At 43.2% G+C, this 16,695-nt stretch overlaps 1 protein-coding gene across 1 annotated transcript; it reads right to left on the minus strand.

Moving 5' to 3' along the window:
* Window positions 1-9,287: 9,287 nt before the first annotated feature.
* Window positions 9,288-14,021, minus strand: aldh6a1 (aldehyde dehydrogenase 6 family, member A1). Its single transcript, XM_038967323.1, is given in 13 exon segments — window positions 9,288-9,358; window positions 9,361-9,392; window positions 9,649-9,746; window positions 10,502-10,683; window positions 10,780-10,956; window positions 11,404-11,538; window positions 11,541-11,583; window positions 12,021-12,127; window positions 12,334-12,428; window positions 12,430-12,596; window positions 12,919-13,008; window positions 13,560-13,721; window positions 13,998-14,021. Coding segments are annotated over 13 exon segments (1,383 nt in total).
* Window positions 14,022-16,695: the final 2,674 nt, after the last annotated feature.

Genomic DNA, 16,695 nt, shown 5'->3' on the forward strand with positions numbered 1-16,695 from the left:
CCCTCAGGAATATCATGTTTGCGGGTGTCCTACCACAAAACTCTATTGAAGAGACCTAAACCATGTTATTACAATTCCAATGATAATGACAGCTTCAAAATGCTCAGGGTTATTTCAGTTTACTCCCTGTCATAGCAATTAGCTTTAAATTTAGTCCCCAAACTCTGCATGATGCCAGTGCAAAAAGCTATATGCTTAAATTTACAGTAACTACACCCTGACATCTGTGATATACTTTATTGTTCAACTTTTGGTTGAAGAATGTTCCTTGGGCACCTTCAAGTTTCTCCATAAAGCACAATTTGGAAGCCAGTTGAGAGAGGGCATGTAATGTGACAGTGGCTTTTGGATTCAAATGACCCGCAATAACTTGACATTGTTTATTTCAGTTGGTTCAGGTACTCAGAACCTGCAAAGTCAACTGCAATTTGTTGAACTTTTGTGGCTTCTCCGCAATTTATGTAATCCAACAAAACAGTGTGATCCTGGTGGCTGTGTAACCTGTCAGCGGCCCAAGGTTCTTCCCAGGACACGCAGAACAATATTCCTGTTAGAAGGGGTGCAAATGACGTTACATACCAGGGGGTGCACCTCAATCCACATGTAGGCCTATAAACAGATCTGTGTTAATGTGTCACGTGTGCTATATTTAACATATTCACATGACAAGAGGCTCAAGAAGCAGAAAATGAACATGTCTTTCTTGATATTCATGCAAAGGTCTGTTGATGGGAAGTTTCTGTATTTTATTCGTCTGAATGTTTGTAGCGCAGAGATCCTATTTGTTATATTATGTAGCTAGCCTAACTTTATTGCGTGTAGCCTGTTTCATTTGAATATGTTTTTGTGTGATTGCATTCTAAGTCAAATTTACCTGGAATAGTTTTGTATACTGTGCATATGACATTACCTGCTTCAGGTGATTGTGAAGTAGACTGCTAGCATGTCCACAGCCAGTGCCACATGATATGGTTTCTATGGCATCAAAATTGTAAAACACAGGTTCCCCAGTGGCTTGAAGTGAAGCTTACCTAGCTATTGTTAGGCAAGGTCTGTGTAGGTATAGCCACTACAATTCTTTGTCCAAATTGTATGTCTACAAAAGGAAAGAAATGAGGCAAACAGGAGTCAAAAGCCAATAAAGAGTCTGACATTGAGAAGGAAAAGGTCAATGCTGCTCTTCTTTAGCTTTTGCAGAAGCAGCAGCTGTTCTTCCTGGTGTCCACAAAAAAACACTGGTACACTGATAGTCACACAAATGTAAAATACAACGATATACAAACAACTTTTTTTTTTTTATTACAAAAAAATGATCATATCCTGTTCCCTAACTTTTTTTGTTGTTGCAGATTACAAGGCTGGAGGGACAATTTAAAAAGTAAAATAAATAAATAAAACAGGCCCTTGAGGAAAATTAACAGCTGGTAAGTATTTAGTCTTTGTGAATTAAGTTCGGGTAACTAACCTCCCAGGTAAATCTTCCATCATTTTGACCTAACAGCCACATTCAAAAGAACAAGGAGTGACTAGACAGGGCAGAAATGGACCAGGAACATTTGCATGTAGTCTATCTAATAATACATATTAATTGTCCTGTAAGTCCCAAGGGTATACATTGTTTGTACTCCATCAAAATAAATGTGCTGTGTTGGTTCTGAACCACAGTGTTCTTTTTAATTAGGCAGTCCCTATGCTAACTTATATGAAAAAACAAAGAAAACAAAAACAAACAAAAACAAAAACTAAGAACCTACCCCATACACTTTCAGCCATATAGTCTGAAATTATGTTTTGGTAATGCCCTTCTTTGGATACAGAAAAAAAAGTCATTAAAATGTGCATGGTCTCAAACATACAAACTAGTTTTTATATAGGCTAAGGTATCTTTCCCTCATGTGTCATATGGATTGTTTGTGCTGGTGTGCAACTTTATTTACGGGTTAATTTTGACAGTTGATCTATACAGAGAAAAATAAATCACATTGATTGGAGTAAAGATCCTTGAAATATCTAACTGCCATTGGAATGGTCAAACAACAACATGTTCCACTTTTGCTGACAGCTGTTTTCCATCTCCATGCTGGTAAAAATGGGACCCAATAAGCTTTTGAGAAATAAGACGCTCGGTCTGGACCAACTTAAAACATCCCCATTTTAGACATGCATGGCATTGTCACTTATGCCCATGTAGCACTAATTCTGGAAAATTCTTTTTGTGATTTCACGACATGCCCCTCAACCCCCTTTGCTCATTGTAAAGTGATAAAATGGTTCATCTTGAAAATTGACTTAGCTAATGGAAATCATCACATAAAAGCACTCCGAGAACATGAGCCCCGTGGCATGTCTAAAATTAGTCTGACAACGTTGAAAAAGTCAGCCACCAAACAATTATATCATCAAGATATTTAGCAGTTGTCATTTTCCAGTCATTTCACTGGGTCAGTGCCATATTTTCTTTGCAACAAACACAGCATTAGGAATAACAGAGGAGAGAAATGCTAAACTTCTGAAGCACAAATCTGGCCATTTGATGAAAGAATGCAAGCTTTCTGAAGAAAGCTGTGGCTAATTGAATTGACCCCTGTCCTAAGTTTATGGAATACAGTCACAGAAAAATAGGTGGCATCTAAAGTAGCATGGCATTCATAAAGTAATCTAAAGAATAACAATTAGGCATAACATTATAATCAAATGGTTGCTAACCTATCATTTAGTCATCATGTACCTGATTGTGGGTGAATGTTTTGCTTGCCTTCCATAACTTTGTCCACTTTAGTCATTTCTGACTGGAGTGTACACAGCAGCATTTAAACTCTGATTTCAGCCTCAGTTTGACTGATTTGGGTTTGGTTGCAAAGGCCATATTTCATCTGAACGTTTAGATTTTATAGGTGGTTGTTCTCCTCCTGTTCCTGGAAGCTATGGTAATTTCTCAGAAAATCTGCATCAATCATATTTCTGAAATAGCAGCTGCCATCTCACGTACAAATATGAAGTGGACACACACTTAGCTTTGGAAAGTGTACATTCTCAAAATGTTCATTGTATACATAAAGTAGCTAATAATATCGGTATACAGTATTTACACCTGCTGTGTAGAGAACATCATTTTCTTTGACTCCAAAATCCAAGTAATATACAGTATAACTAACTCTGATTGGTTGTTGCAGGTTTCAGAGTACACTCTTACATTCATTGAGCTGGATGAGAACTTCAAGAGATCCATCGAGTTCAGGATGATCCAGGGTGAACTGAAGACTATCAAGGAGTTTGGGGAAAAATAAAGCCCGAATGGACAGGAGCTCAGTAGCATGAGAACAAGATGGACAGAAACCTTGTTTCATACCCTGAAGTACCACTCTTGATTGTGAATGATTTCACAGTTCTATCAATGATCATCAACTCTCTCTTTTCTAGATTAAAGAAAGCATGTACATTGCGGAGAGGGAGCACAAGTAAAGCCTAGCTAGAATGGAGCACACATTCTTCAGTGGAAAAAGGTATGACTTTAAAAGGACAAATAATTTTGTACATGAAAAATACACTTAGGGAAAACTAGCCTTGAGCTAATCAAAAAGTATTGGATTTAATGGGTAAAGATGTTAAGGTGTGAAAAGCCTACTTGCGCTATAGAGGGGGGCGAGAGGAACAGTGAGTACTGTGTTCGCTGCAGGTTCGCCTAGAGGAGGCAGAGCAGAGGATCGCCCAACTGGATGAGAGGGCCCACAATGAAGCCGTTGTGCGAGTGTCTCCGCTGGCCAATTACAGGCTAATTTTACTGTTCAAACTGCACCTTCAGGCCAGGAGAAAAAAAAGAGGCAAAATAAATAACATGGGAGGGGAAACAAGGTTATTATCTTGACCACACCAGTTTGTCTTCCTTAAGATAGTGTACATCACCTAAGCCAATGATGACATCCCAAGCAGTTCCAGAATGCCTTGGAGGGAAGAGGGTCCTGGTTTGGAACAGTGGGGAAGACCTCTCTGTGTAGTGTATAGTTCGAAAGCCAGGTACTATATATACACTTTGAAGTCTGTGTGTTCTTTTATAGTCTATAAATGATCTTCAACACTGATACTGAATGTGGCATTTTTCATAGATTGTATTGCCAGTTCTATACTTCAGTTCTTGGTGATTTATATTGTAGAAATAAATGTAAGCTGCATTTTCAGACCAATTTGGTGACTTAAGGCAAATTAAAACCAAATCTTCCCCAGCATTCTAAGCTTGGAATTTGATGTCACTCATAATTTTCTCTACTACATCACCAGACCACTCCCTGTCCCATCACCAAACCCAGTGCACCACCTTTATGCCATTTATACCTTAGAGTTTGGCACATGACAGGTAAAACTGTCAAGCAGCTAGACAACGCATCACGCTTCATGTTCAACAACAACGTTGGTAGCCTAGTGCCTGGCTGAGACTAAGTGGAGAACCTGAGGAAGATGACTGTCACTGGCTGAGGAAAACGCCTCCCTGGCACTGCATAAGGTACACCAGCCCCAATGGCGCCACAAACAGAACTGTAGGCATTTTCATGCACTGGCAGTGCCTGGACAAAGATTCATCATCTCAATAACTTGTCTTTTGTAAATTGTTAAACACGTGGCAGATCTCCAGTGGACATATTTCAGATGGTATTTCCCCTTTTATTTATATTTGCTGACCCCATGTTTGTTTTGCTTACGGCCCCTCATACCCTCCACAGTGCGAGCTGGTGGCAAGTTTCCACTGGCTTCTGGGTTCCAAGTCAGTGGCTTCCCCCCTCAGCATTTTTGGGCACTGTTTCTCTAAAGCAAATACCATAATCTCACCCATTATTTTAAAGTCCTTCTTTCATGCTCCAGCCTCCTTCCATTCCCTTCCATGCTCCACCCATTCCCTTCCATGCTCCACCCATTCCCTTCCATGCTCCACCCATTCCCTTCCATGCGCCACCCATTCCCTTCCATGCGCCACCCATTCCCTTCCATGCGCCACCCATTCCCTTCCATGCGCCACCCATTCCCTTCCATGCGCAACCCATTCCCTTCCATGCGCAACCCATTCCCTTCCATGTGTTAGGTTTCGTTCCTTACGTCCTTCTTTGTCAATCATTGGTGAAATTAGTATTATGACAATATCTTTAACGCCCACTCCCCAAAGCTGACTTATTGTGGAATGTTTGACTAGTCTTATCTCCTCCACTCCCCTGCAGAGCTCCTTCTTCACAGTCACACATTACTCCGAGGGGCCTCTTCATAATGAAATAGAGAACTAAAAACAATTGTGGAATACTAAACCTCTAAAATGAATTTGTATTGTTAATCTGTAGTCTATGACCCTATAAATGTAAGGGAGGTCTTATAACTCCTCCTTTTCTATTAATATAACATAAGCATAATCAATTATTCTAATACACCAAACATTTGTACAGCCCCAATCATAATCCCTAGGTAAATCCTGACACATGCTCAAACCTCCATCCATTTCCTTCCATGCTCAAACCTCCATCCATTTCCTTCCATGCTCAAACCTCCATCCATTTCCTTCCATGCTCAAACCTCCTTCCATTTCCTTCCATGCTCAAACCTCCTTCCATTTCCTTCCATGCTCAAACCTCCTTCCATTTCCTTCCATGCTCAAACCTCCTTCCATTTCCTTCCATGCTCAAACCTCCTTCCATTTCCTTCCATGCTCAAACCTCCTTCCATTCGGCAATTAAGCCCCCCCAAAACATTATTAATTCATCAACATGCCATTTAGTGGCTTTAATTACATTACTTTGGAGAAAGCCATATGTATATTGTTTTGTATATTTTTATACACTGCTCAAAAAAATAAAGGGAACACTTAAACAACACAATGTAACTCCAAGTCAATCACACTTCTGTGAAATCAAACTGTCCACTTAGGAAGCAACACTGATTGACAATAAATTTCACATGCTGTTGTGCAAATGGAATAGACAAAAGGTGGAAATTATAGGCAATTAGCAAGACACCCCCAATAAAGGAGTGGTTCTGCAGGTGGTGACCACAGACCACTTCTCAGTTCCTATGCTTCCTGGCTGATGTTTTGGTCACTTTTGAATGCTGGCGGTGCTCTCACTCTAGTGGTAGCATGAGACGGAGTCTACAACCCACACAAGTGGCTCAGGTAGTGCAGCTCATCCAGGATGGCACATCAATGCGAGCTGTGGCAAGAAGGTTTGCTGTGTCTGTCAGCATAGTGTCCAGAGCATGGAGGCGCTACCAGGAGACAGGCCAGTACATCAGGAGACGTGGAGGAGGCTGTAGGAGGGCAACAACCCAGCAGCAGGACCGCTACCTCCGCCTTTGTGCAAGGAGGAGCACTGCCAGAGCCCTGCAAAATGACCTCCAGCAGGCCACAAATGTGCATGTGTCTGCTCAAACGGTCAGAAACAGACTCCATGAGGGTGGTATGAGGGCCCGACGTCCACAGGTGGGGGTTGTGCTTACAGCCCAACACCGTTTATTGGGGGTGTCTTGCTAATTGCCTATAATTTCCACCTTTTGTCTATTCCATTTGCACAACAGCATGTGAAATTTATTGTCAATCAGTGTTGCTTCCTAAGTGGACAGTTTGATTTCACAGAAGTGTGATTAACTTGGAGTTACATTGTGTTGTTTAAGTGTTCCCTTTATTTTTTTGAGCAGTGTATATAAAGCCATATGTATATATGATGATCGCAACCCTATTTTAAGACTAACCCCTCAACCATTCCAATATTTCCCACCCCTAGAAGACCAGTGAGCTGATGGAGAATGTGTCCCAGGTGAGGGCCCAGGAGATAGCAGAGCTGAGGGGGAAGGTGGGGAGCCTAGAGCAGGCCCTAGGGCTCATGGTGGGGGAGTTTGAAAGACACAGCACCGGGCCCTGGACAGCACCAAGGCCGGCCAAGTGGAGTTGGACAAGTTGCAGAAGCTGGTGACCATGCGGGAGAAGGAGATGGGGCGAGTGAAGCGGCAGCCACAGCATTGTGTAGCAATGCGCAGAGCTAGAATGATTCTTCCAGGAGGCCCTGGGCAAGGTGAAGCATGAGATCCAGACCTGCCCGCTGCAGTACAGGCAGGAGGCCCACCGTAGGAGGATGAGTAAGGCCTGGTCAGGCAAGCAGTACTCCTGAATCCACACCTCCCCCAAAACCCCTCACAGCACCAACAGTGTCTACACCGACCTGGAGGAGGCTGAGAAGTGGTGAGGCCTGCCTGCGGTCATCACCACCACTTACCGTACATTGCCCCATTTCTCTGTTAGCAACTCCTTGTCAGCTGTATATGATTCAGCAGTCATCTATTCAAAACACAAACATTGTACACTGTTCAAAAGTTGACAAATAATGTCTAGACTATTCCTACATGAAAATCTATTTTTCCACTACACTTGTGTTTCAGGAAAAATCTCCAGAGCAACAAGGTTGACATCTCTGAACTCACGTGGGAGAAGGAGAAAGAGCTTAGACTGCCAAAATTAAAGGACAGAAAGCAAGGTAACAGCTAGCTACTACATCGTGTGGGTCCGGTGTTGTCTGCCAGCAGACATGCTCATTGTTAGCTTCCCTCTTTTCTATTTCTACTGCGTTCAGTTTAGATGATACCATCAATTTGGAATCATTAAACATGAAAACAAAACCCCTGGCACAATAAAGAGTTGAGATCAAAACGCAGTGATACCATAAGAAGCACGAGCCGTGCTGCAGTCTGAGGGCCTTTAAGACATTTAAAAAGGAGTCACAAATAAACAGGTCTTTTGTCAGCAGAAGAGGATACCATAAAACATCAGTTAGGTTTAAACCAAATTTTCTTTTCCGTCCAGCTGCTTAAAAAGAAGGAAGAAAGAGTCTGGGCACAATAGTAAAAATAGGGCCGGCCACAGAGTCCTGTGCTTGGAAACAAACATCTGGCCACGCCGATTTGCCTTCAGCCTCTTGGCCCCACTTCACGTGCACAAGGAGTTTATTTAGTTCTTTGAACGTCTGTGGTTAGGGAACAGCTGGCAGCATGATTGTCAAGTTGAGTGCAGGGGATCTGAATGTATATGGTGTCAACATTGTCCTGACGTCTAGCCTTGCAAACAGAGCATTTGGCAACCTAGGATGAATTTACAGAAACCCAGTAGAGTATGAATCATAATGACTAATTTCTGCAGTCTACAGCTAGACAGAACAGCTGCCACAGTATAGGAAAACGTTCCTTTTTAAAATCTACAGCATTTCAATCTACTCTTCCTTTTGCAGGAATCTGAGCCAACCTTTGGCGTTGTTGGCATCCCCAGATAGGAACCAGAACGACACAGATCCCGGGTAAGACACCAAAACAATACTTGAGAATGTCCTGGTTTCTATTTGTAATTACAAAGCTTCGGTAGATTTATCTGTCCCATAGAGCATGTTTAAACACTGGCAGTGAGACAGTGATTTATCAGACCTTGTATATGTTTTGCTACATAATGACATATGCCTTGCAGAATTACAGAGGAGCCGTCCCTTGCGACCATCACCCAGGCGCCTGTGTATACCCTGCCCTCCAACCCCAGCGCCCTGCCGGATATCCAGAACACATGAGCTCCCCGACAGTCCCCTGCGGTGTTAGTGTCACGGTCGGTCTGAGAATTTTGCTGCTCTAAATGAAGTCTCCAGAATTATGTTGATGTTTTGTGAAAAACGTTTGTGTGGTATTTTCTGAACGTCATAATTTAAAGTGTACAAAAGGAATACTTTAACTTTTTAAAAGGAGTCAGGACAGACGAACGATAAAGGGTTCAATTAAAACAGCTTCTTATTAAAATGCGACCTGTACTGAACGTAATGAAATAGACACATGCAGGAATAACTGCACCACAGGATGTGTGCATAACACACATTTCTAAGATCCAGATGAACTGAAACCATGATTAATAGTGGCATCACATTTGGCAGCTACACATTCATCAATATCATAATGTTGTTGAGGCAGTATATTTTGAACACTGACGTTATAGAAGAAAAGCTATGCAAGTACTTCACACCGTTTAAGCTCCTACAGTTACTTTGCATTATTGCCAAAAACGTAACATAGATCGTCATGATTTGTGAGAACCCTTGGGAGTTGCTAGCCTAATATACACATAATTACTAGAAACTTGCCTAGAACAAGGGTACTGTCAATCAACAATGAAGCCAAACTATTTATCCATAGTGAGTGAGTGAATGAATCTTGAGATAACAAGCAACTAATGGCACAGTAGTTTTGACATTTTGCTTCACAAAAGACATGAGGAATGTTTTCCTCCAGACCAGTTAGCGTCCCATGTTTGGCATGGAAACTGAAGGAGTTTGCACAGTGGCATCTTCTGCCTTCCATTGTGAAGAACAGTTTTGATCTGTGTGTAAACCTGGATGCCCAGTAGAAAGTAGGGAAGACAACTATAATATGCTGCTCTGTAACTATATATGTGGCATCACGACCGTATTACATCACTGAGAACATTAAACAAAGCTGAAAATCTGGACTGAACACAGTTGGCTTTGACCAGTTATCACTAGTTAAGAGGACCGAGTGGTTTACATCACTAGTCAGCCACAGAAACGCCAACCTTCATGTGGAAATTGTCCAGCGCAACTTCCTGTTTATCAACCTTACCTTATGTCAACTGATACTCGTTTGCCGTAGAAGTTGGTGTCTCCTCTGAAAGAACCTTGTGAGCCAGTGAAGGAGAACATGGGCAGAGGAACAGGGATAGGAACATTTATCCCAATCTGAAAAACACAAACTTCCATTACTGCACTGGAAATGCAAGCTGTTGACTCAAAACAGGATCAGAGCAACTGGATGAGTAACTCTGGGAGAGGAAGGTGTACTAAATGCATGAAATTAGTTACATCAAACCAAAAACCATTGCTTATTGTTTTTGAGGCCACTGGAAACTCATGGTTGGTTGAGAATGTTTGAAAAAGCAGGAGTAATTTTGGACACCGGAGTCAAGCCTTTTGGCTGAGGGAGCGAAAAAAGATGAGGCTTTTGTTACAGCGAGGTTTGTAGGAGATTACAGCATATGGCCTGCCCTACACGGTGTTCTCCGTCATGTGAAGAGAAAACACTGGGTATAGCTGAGGCCCGCAAACAAATAGGGTAAATTTGGGCCATTTTTATGCTTTAAATATTTAACAGGTCCTAAGGAATCCCTTTTGAGTTTAATTTAAGATTCTCTCCTATAATCCTACCAGGAAAATGTCTTTCTATGCCCCCCTGTTTTGATTAAAAAGGCACATACTTTATTTGCTATAGCTATTTGTAGTCCACATGGGGCCAGGTGGTGAGGGGCAGAGGAGTTGATTTTAGAGCAGAAGCAAACAAGGCTATACTTTTCATGGAAAATAATTATTGTTGATTGTATGTTTTAGAACAGAGGTGCGATGTCCTCCTTGTTTAAGGTATAGACATGGCAGAGGGATATGAATGGCTCCATTCTCCCAGGACATAGGGGGACACACAGGGGTCCACAGCCACTCACCTGGCCTACGTCCACCTCATGAGTGTATTTGCGTGCTGTGGCTACGTTTGTGGTAAAGATAGCTGTGCTGTTGCCATAGGGGTTATTGTTGACCGGGCTGATGGCATCATCTAAAGATTCGGCCTCCAGGACCACCAGAACAGGCCCAGAGATCTCCTTAGTATAGCACTTCATCTGGGGCGAAGAGAAAATGAAATGAAAGATTCAGGATTTGCACAGAAATTAACATAATTTTTGGCATGACAGCTTGTCATCTGCAAGCACACACAAACTTACTGTGACATTGCCGATGATGGTTGGTCCAAAAACGTTGCCGTTCTCATAGCCCTGGACTTTGACGTTCCTGCCATTGAGCAGCAGCTGGGCTCCCTCATCCATCCCACTCTGGATCAGGCTGTTGACCCTCTCCTTGGCCTGAGAGATCAGGGGCCCCACGTCCACTCACACCTTGTCCCCTGAGAGGGTTCCCCGAAAAATAACCTGCAGTGAGAACTCTCCCTCACAGCCACACACATTCACACAAATACCCCTTCAGCCACACACAAACACTCAAAAGCCCAGCCAGGGCGAGGGGCACCCAGCAGCACTCCCTCTGAAATGGCTGTTTAAATGCAGCCACATAAATTAGAGAGTATATCATTGCAAATAAGGGGCATCATTCATTCTTCTCCCCAACAACTTCCTTTCACAAAGACTTGATGCTCTGAGCTACTCTTAAGCATTGGGCGCAAACGCCACCGCAAATTTGCAGCATGAGTGACTCTTCCAGCTCAGCCCCATCTGAAGTTATGGTACAGCAAAGAGGCGAGATGTGGTTAGGGCTGCGTGGGAGGCTTTAAGAGGACTAAGCAGAGGGCCCATTAGGGCTGGATAGGGTGGGAGGTGTGAGCAGGGTGAGGTACCTGCGTTAACGCGCAGAGCCTTGGCACGTTCCACCAGTTCAGGCAGCCAGCTGAGGGCCTCGCCCACCAGGATGGCTGTGGAGAGGGCCATGCAGCGCTGTTCTGGTTCCCCGAACACCGCACCCACCAGCTGTTCTCCTTATTGGCATCAGGCATCACCACACCATGGTTCTTTGCTCCCTACAGCAGAGCATAAGGGGGAAATGTTTAGCCTCCTGCCACTTGACTTGAATACCAAGGAGAGTGATCCAATTCAAGTAAAGCCCATCACATCATGTCTTCAATGTGGTTGAATGCAGATTCAAACAGAGATGGTCTCAAAAGTTCATCCTCTTAAAGAACTTTAGTGAGCAAACAATAGAAAGTACAATATTGTAAGTGCTTTACATTACATCAGTGCATTTCATTTGTAGATAATGTGAATGTGTTAAAAAATATTAGACTAATTTCCACAACGTGTGTAACTGGCTGTCTGGCTCAATACCTGTTCTAGCTGTACAGCTAATCAGCCAAATTGGAGAAGAGAAGCAGAGAGGACATCCTTCAACAACCGTTTCTAAGACAACACCGCCACCCTCTGTTTATTTCTAGAAACACCATATGCATGTCAGACTCGCCATTTTGGACTGTACTCTCTGGCCGTTTTTGGATCCCCTCTCATAGATGTACTCTCCAGCTTGGTTGGAGCCCACAGAGCTGATGGCTGGATGATCACATAAGGTATACAGCTGGGAAAGACAGGGACTTATTTTAGATTGAGCACTGACAGGCCAGCCAAAATCAATTCATAGTCTCTGCACTTTGTAATACAACAACGACGTCAATGCATGAGAATCAAAGCAGAGAGACAAATTGAATAATTCACATCACATTAGTAATGCCTCCAGATATATCTCAGAGAACAGCAGGTGATGGGGCATGTAGCTATTGTCTTACCGTCCTGCCAGCCATGGATGATGTTCAGGGTCCCGTATAGCATCCCAGCGTCCTGCAGCACCTTGGCCAAGAGCATGATGCAGGCTGGCTTCAAGCAGGTAGGTGTTGCCACACGCCATGCCAATGGGGAACATCCACAGAGGGATCATGGCAGGGAAGTTGAAGGGGGCGATGCCGGCACACAGCCTGATGGGCAGGCAGCATCTTTGGTGATGGAGGGTCTTCCCCAGCATCAGGGAGTTGATGCTGCATGTGTGCTTTACCAAATCAAAACAAATTGTATTGATCACATACACATATTTAACAGATGTTATTGCGGGTGTAGCGGAATGCTACCACCTCTGGAGACGGAAGTGGATGTTCGTCAGAGAGAGAGAAGAGCTGGGTCAGTCCCAGAATGTGTGTCACTACCCCTCACATGGAGACGGTCACAAGCGATAGACCAAAGATCTCTTTACATTATTTCAATGTCTAGGTCACTAGTGGAAAGATGAACCATTTCCTTGGCTGCACCACAAGTATCCAAAGAAGCTTATAGACCATATCCCCAAATATTTCCCTTCAGAAAGGCTGGTGCACATGAGACTTATGCAATCCTCTGAACACATCACCCTCTGCATCTGCCAGGGTCTCGCCCTTCTCCAGAGTAATGCTCCTGGCAAGCTCTTTCTGTAACAAGACACACACACCATGAGCCAACACACACACCAAATCAGCTTCCTAATTTAAAATGAGTAACTTGCATTAAAGTCAACCCGAGCAACAGTAAGGGTAAACCAAATGTATAGAGGCATGCTAAATATGTAGGGTATAAATGTTTCAAACGATAGGGCAAGGGCATTCAGGGGTAGTCTTTCAACCGCATAATATGACAAAAACAATGTGCCAAGTTCATGTTGCTAAACGTGCAATGAAGTGTGGATGATGAGATTTTACCTTTGCTTCTGTTTATTTATTTAAATTTAACTAGGCAAGTCAGTTAAGAACAAATTCTTATTTACACTGACGACCTACACCGACCAAACCCGGGCGACGCTGGGCCAATTTGGCGCCGCCCTATGGGACTCCCAATCACGGCCGGATGTGATACAGCCTGGATTCGAACCAGGTACTATGGTGACGCCTCTTGCACTGAGATGCAGTGCCTTAAACCGCTGCGCCACTCAGGATTGGATTGTACTTCAGAACAGGTTCTTATCCCTGAGGTGTTTCAGACTTACAATGTTGTCCTTAATAAGCTGCTGATAGTGCAGAAAGATCTGTTGGTGCGCCAAAATGGAGGTTTCAGACCAGGAGCAGTAGGAGTGTGAGCAGGAGTCCACAGCAGCCAGCATCTCATCCTGTGTAGCCTTGGGGACACAAGCTATCACCTCATTGGAGGCCTGTGACAGTCAGAGGGAAGAATAATTTAGTGGGTGAACTGCAAACTGATTATAAAACAAAAATATTTGACTGTTATGAGCTGTGTGCTGAGCTTGAGCAGATAACTTCAACACATTATGATCGGACAACTGACAAACCACCATTTGGGGCCATTTCATCAAAAAGATGACCATCTACAGGAACGTCTGAGAGGAATGCTCTCAAGAGTCATTCTAAACCTTTATGATAATCAAACTGAAAGCAAAAGGCCAAACGAGCAGTGTCAGCTAACTGACCTTTGAACATTCATGCAAAAGCATGCTTGAGAATTATAACTGGAGATAAATGTCAAGAAAACAACACAACAATATGTACACTCAAAAGTCAAGCTTTTCTTTTACATAATAGTAAATGGGCCTTTAACCTTCTTATTGCTGAAAGTCAAATCCCACTTAACTGTTTTTTTACATTTATTTTACCTTTGTTTAACCAGGTAGGCAAGTTGAGAACAAGTTCTCATTTACAACTGCGACCTGACCAAGATAAAGCAAAGCAGTTCGACACATACAACAACACAGTGTTACACATGGAGTAAAACAAACATACAGTCAAAAATATAGTACAATAACAAGTCTATATACAATGTGAGCAAATGAGGTGAGATAAGGGAGGTAAAGGCAATAAAAAGGCCACGGTGCGAAGTAAATACAATATAGCAATTAAAAACACTGGAATTGTAGATTTGCAGTAGGTGAATGTGCAAAGTAGAAATACTGGGGTGCAAGGGAGCAAAATAAATAAATACAGTAGGGGATGAGGTAATTGTTTGGGCTATTTATAGATAGGCTATGTACAGGTGCAGTGATCTGTGAGCTGCTCTGACAGCTGGTGCTTGAGATAAGTGTTTCCAGTTTCAGAGATTTTTGTAGTTCGTTCCAGTCATTGGCAGCAGAGAACTGGAAGGAGAGGCTGCCAAAGGAGGAATTGGCCCTGGGGGTGACCAGTGAAATACACCTGCTGAAGTATAATTACAAGCATTTCATAAGTGTCAAAGGCTTTTATTGACAATTACATGAAGTTGATGCAAAGAGTCAATATTTGCAGTGTTGACCATTCTTTTTCAAGACCTCTGCAATCCGCCCTGGCATGCTGTCAATTAACTTCTGGGCCACATCCTGACTGATGGCAGCCCATTCTTGCATAATCAATGCTTGGAGTTTGTCAGAATTTGTGGGTTTTTGTTTGTCCACCCGCCTCTTGAGGATTGACCACAAGTTCTCAATGGGATTAAGGTCTGGGGAGGTTCCTGGCCATGGACCCAAAATATCGATGTTTTGTTCCCCGAGCCACTTAGTTATCACTTTTGCCTTATGGCAAGGTGCTCGATCATACTGGAAAAGGCATTGTTCGTCACCAAACTGTTCCTGGATGGTTGGGAGAAGTTGCTCTCGGAGGATGTGTTGGTACCATTCTTTATTCATGGCTGTGTTCTTAGGCAAAATTGTGAGTGAGCCCACTCCCTTGGCTGAGAAGCAACCCAACACATGAATGGTCTCGGGATGCTTTACTGTTGGCATGACACAGGACTGATGGTAGCGCTCACCTTGTCTTCTCTGGACAAGCTTTTTTTCCGGATGCCCCACACAATCGGAAAGGGGATTCATCAGAGAAAATGACTTTACCCCAGTACTCAACAGTCCAATCCCTGTACCTTTTGCAGAATATCAGTCTATCCCTGATGTTTTTCCTGGAGAGAAGTGGCTTCTTTGCTGCCCTTCTTGACACCAGGCCATCCTCCATAAGTCTTCGCCTCGCTGTGCGTGCAGATGCACTCACACCTGCCTGCTGCCATTCCTGAGCAAGCTCTGTACTGGTGGTGCCCCGATCCCGCAGCTGAATCAACTTTAAGAGACGGTCCTGGCGCTTGCTGGACTTTCTTGGGCGCCCTGAAGCCTTCTTCACAACAATTGAACCGCTCTCCTTGAAGTTCTTGATGATCCGATAAATGGTTGATTTAGGTGCAATCTTACTGGCAGCAATATCCTTGCCTGTGAAGCCCTTTTTGTGCAAAGCAATGATGACGGCACGTGTTTCCTTGCAGGTAACCATGGTTGACAGAGGAGAACAATGATTCCAAGCACCACCCTCCTTTTGAAGCTTCCAGTCTGTTATTCGAACTCAATCAGCATGACAGAGTGATCTCCAGCCTTGTCCTCGTCAACACTCACACCTGTGTTAATGAGAAATCACTGACATGATGTCAGCTGGTCCTTTTGTGGCAGGGCTGAAATGCAGTGGAAATGTTTTTGGGGGGATTCAGTTCATTTGCATGGCAAAGAGGGACTTTGCAATTCATTGCAATTCATCTGATCACTCTTCATAACATTCTGGAGTATATGCAAATTGCCATCATACAAACTGAGGCAGCAGACTGAAAATTAATATTTGTGTCATTCTGTATGACTGTACAACCACTATAATGAACAGTTTATTATAAAATTATTATTTATTTTATTAACTCACCACTGAGGAGGAGTAACATGCGCCCAACCTTCTGGTAGAAAGCAAGAGGTTTGCAATTGCTGCAAATAATAATAACGCATGAGTTCATGCATTTATTGTGAATAGTATCATTTCAACTCTCAGCTATATAGCATTAGAAGCAAAGTAGATGCACTAGGCCTACTACCTCATAGGGGGGTGGTTCTGATACCCAAGCTGACAAGGTGAAAAATCTGTCTATGTGCCCTTGAACAAGGCACTTGCTCCAGGTGCACCATACTGTTATGGCCAGACCCTGTAAAACACAGGTGTCAAACTCATATCATGGAGGGCCAAATGTATGAGGGTCTTCGCTCCTCCCTTGTACTTGATTTATGAATTATGGTCACTAATTAGTAAGGAACTCCCCAAACCTGGTCTTCTAGGGCTTAATTGAAAGGAAAAAAATTAAAACATGCAGACACTAGGCCCTCCAAGGAATGAGTTTGACAC

The sequence above is a fragment of the Salvelinus namaycush genome, chromosome 28 (assembly GCF_016432855.1).
Source record: "Salvelinus namaycush isolate Seneca chromosome 28, SaNama_1.0, whole genome shotgun sequence".
Taxonomy (NCBI): Eukaryota; Metazoa; Chordata; class Actinopteri; order Salmoniformes; family Salmonidae; genus Salvelinus; species Salvelinus namaycush.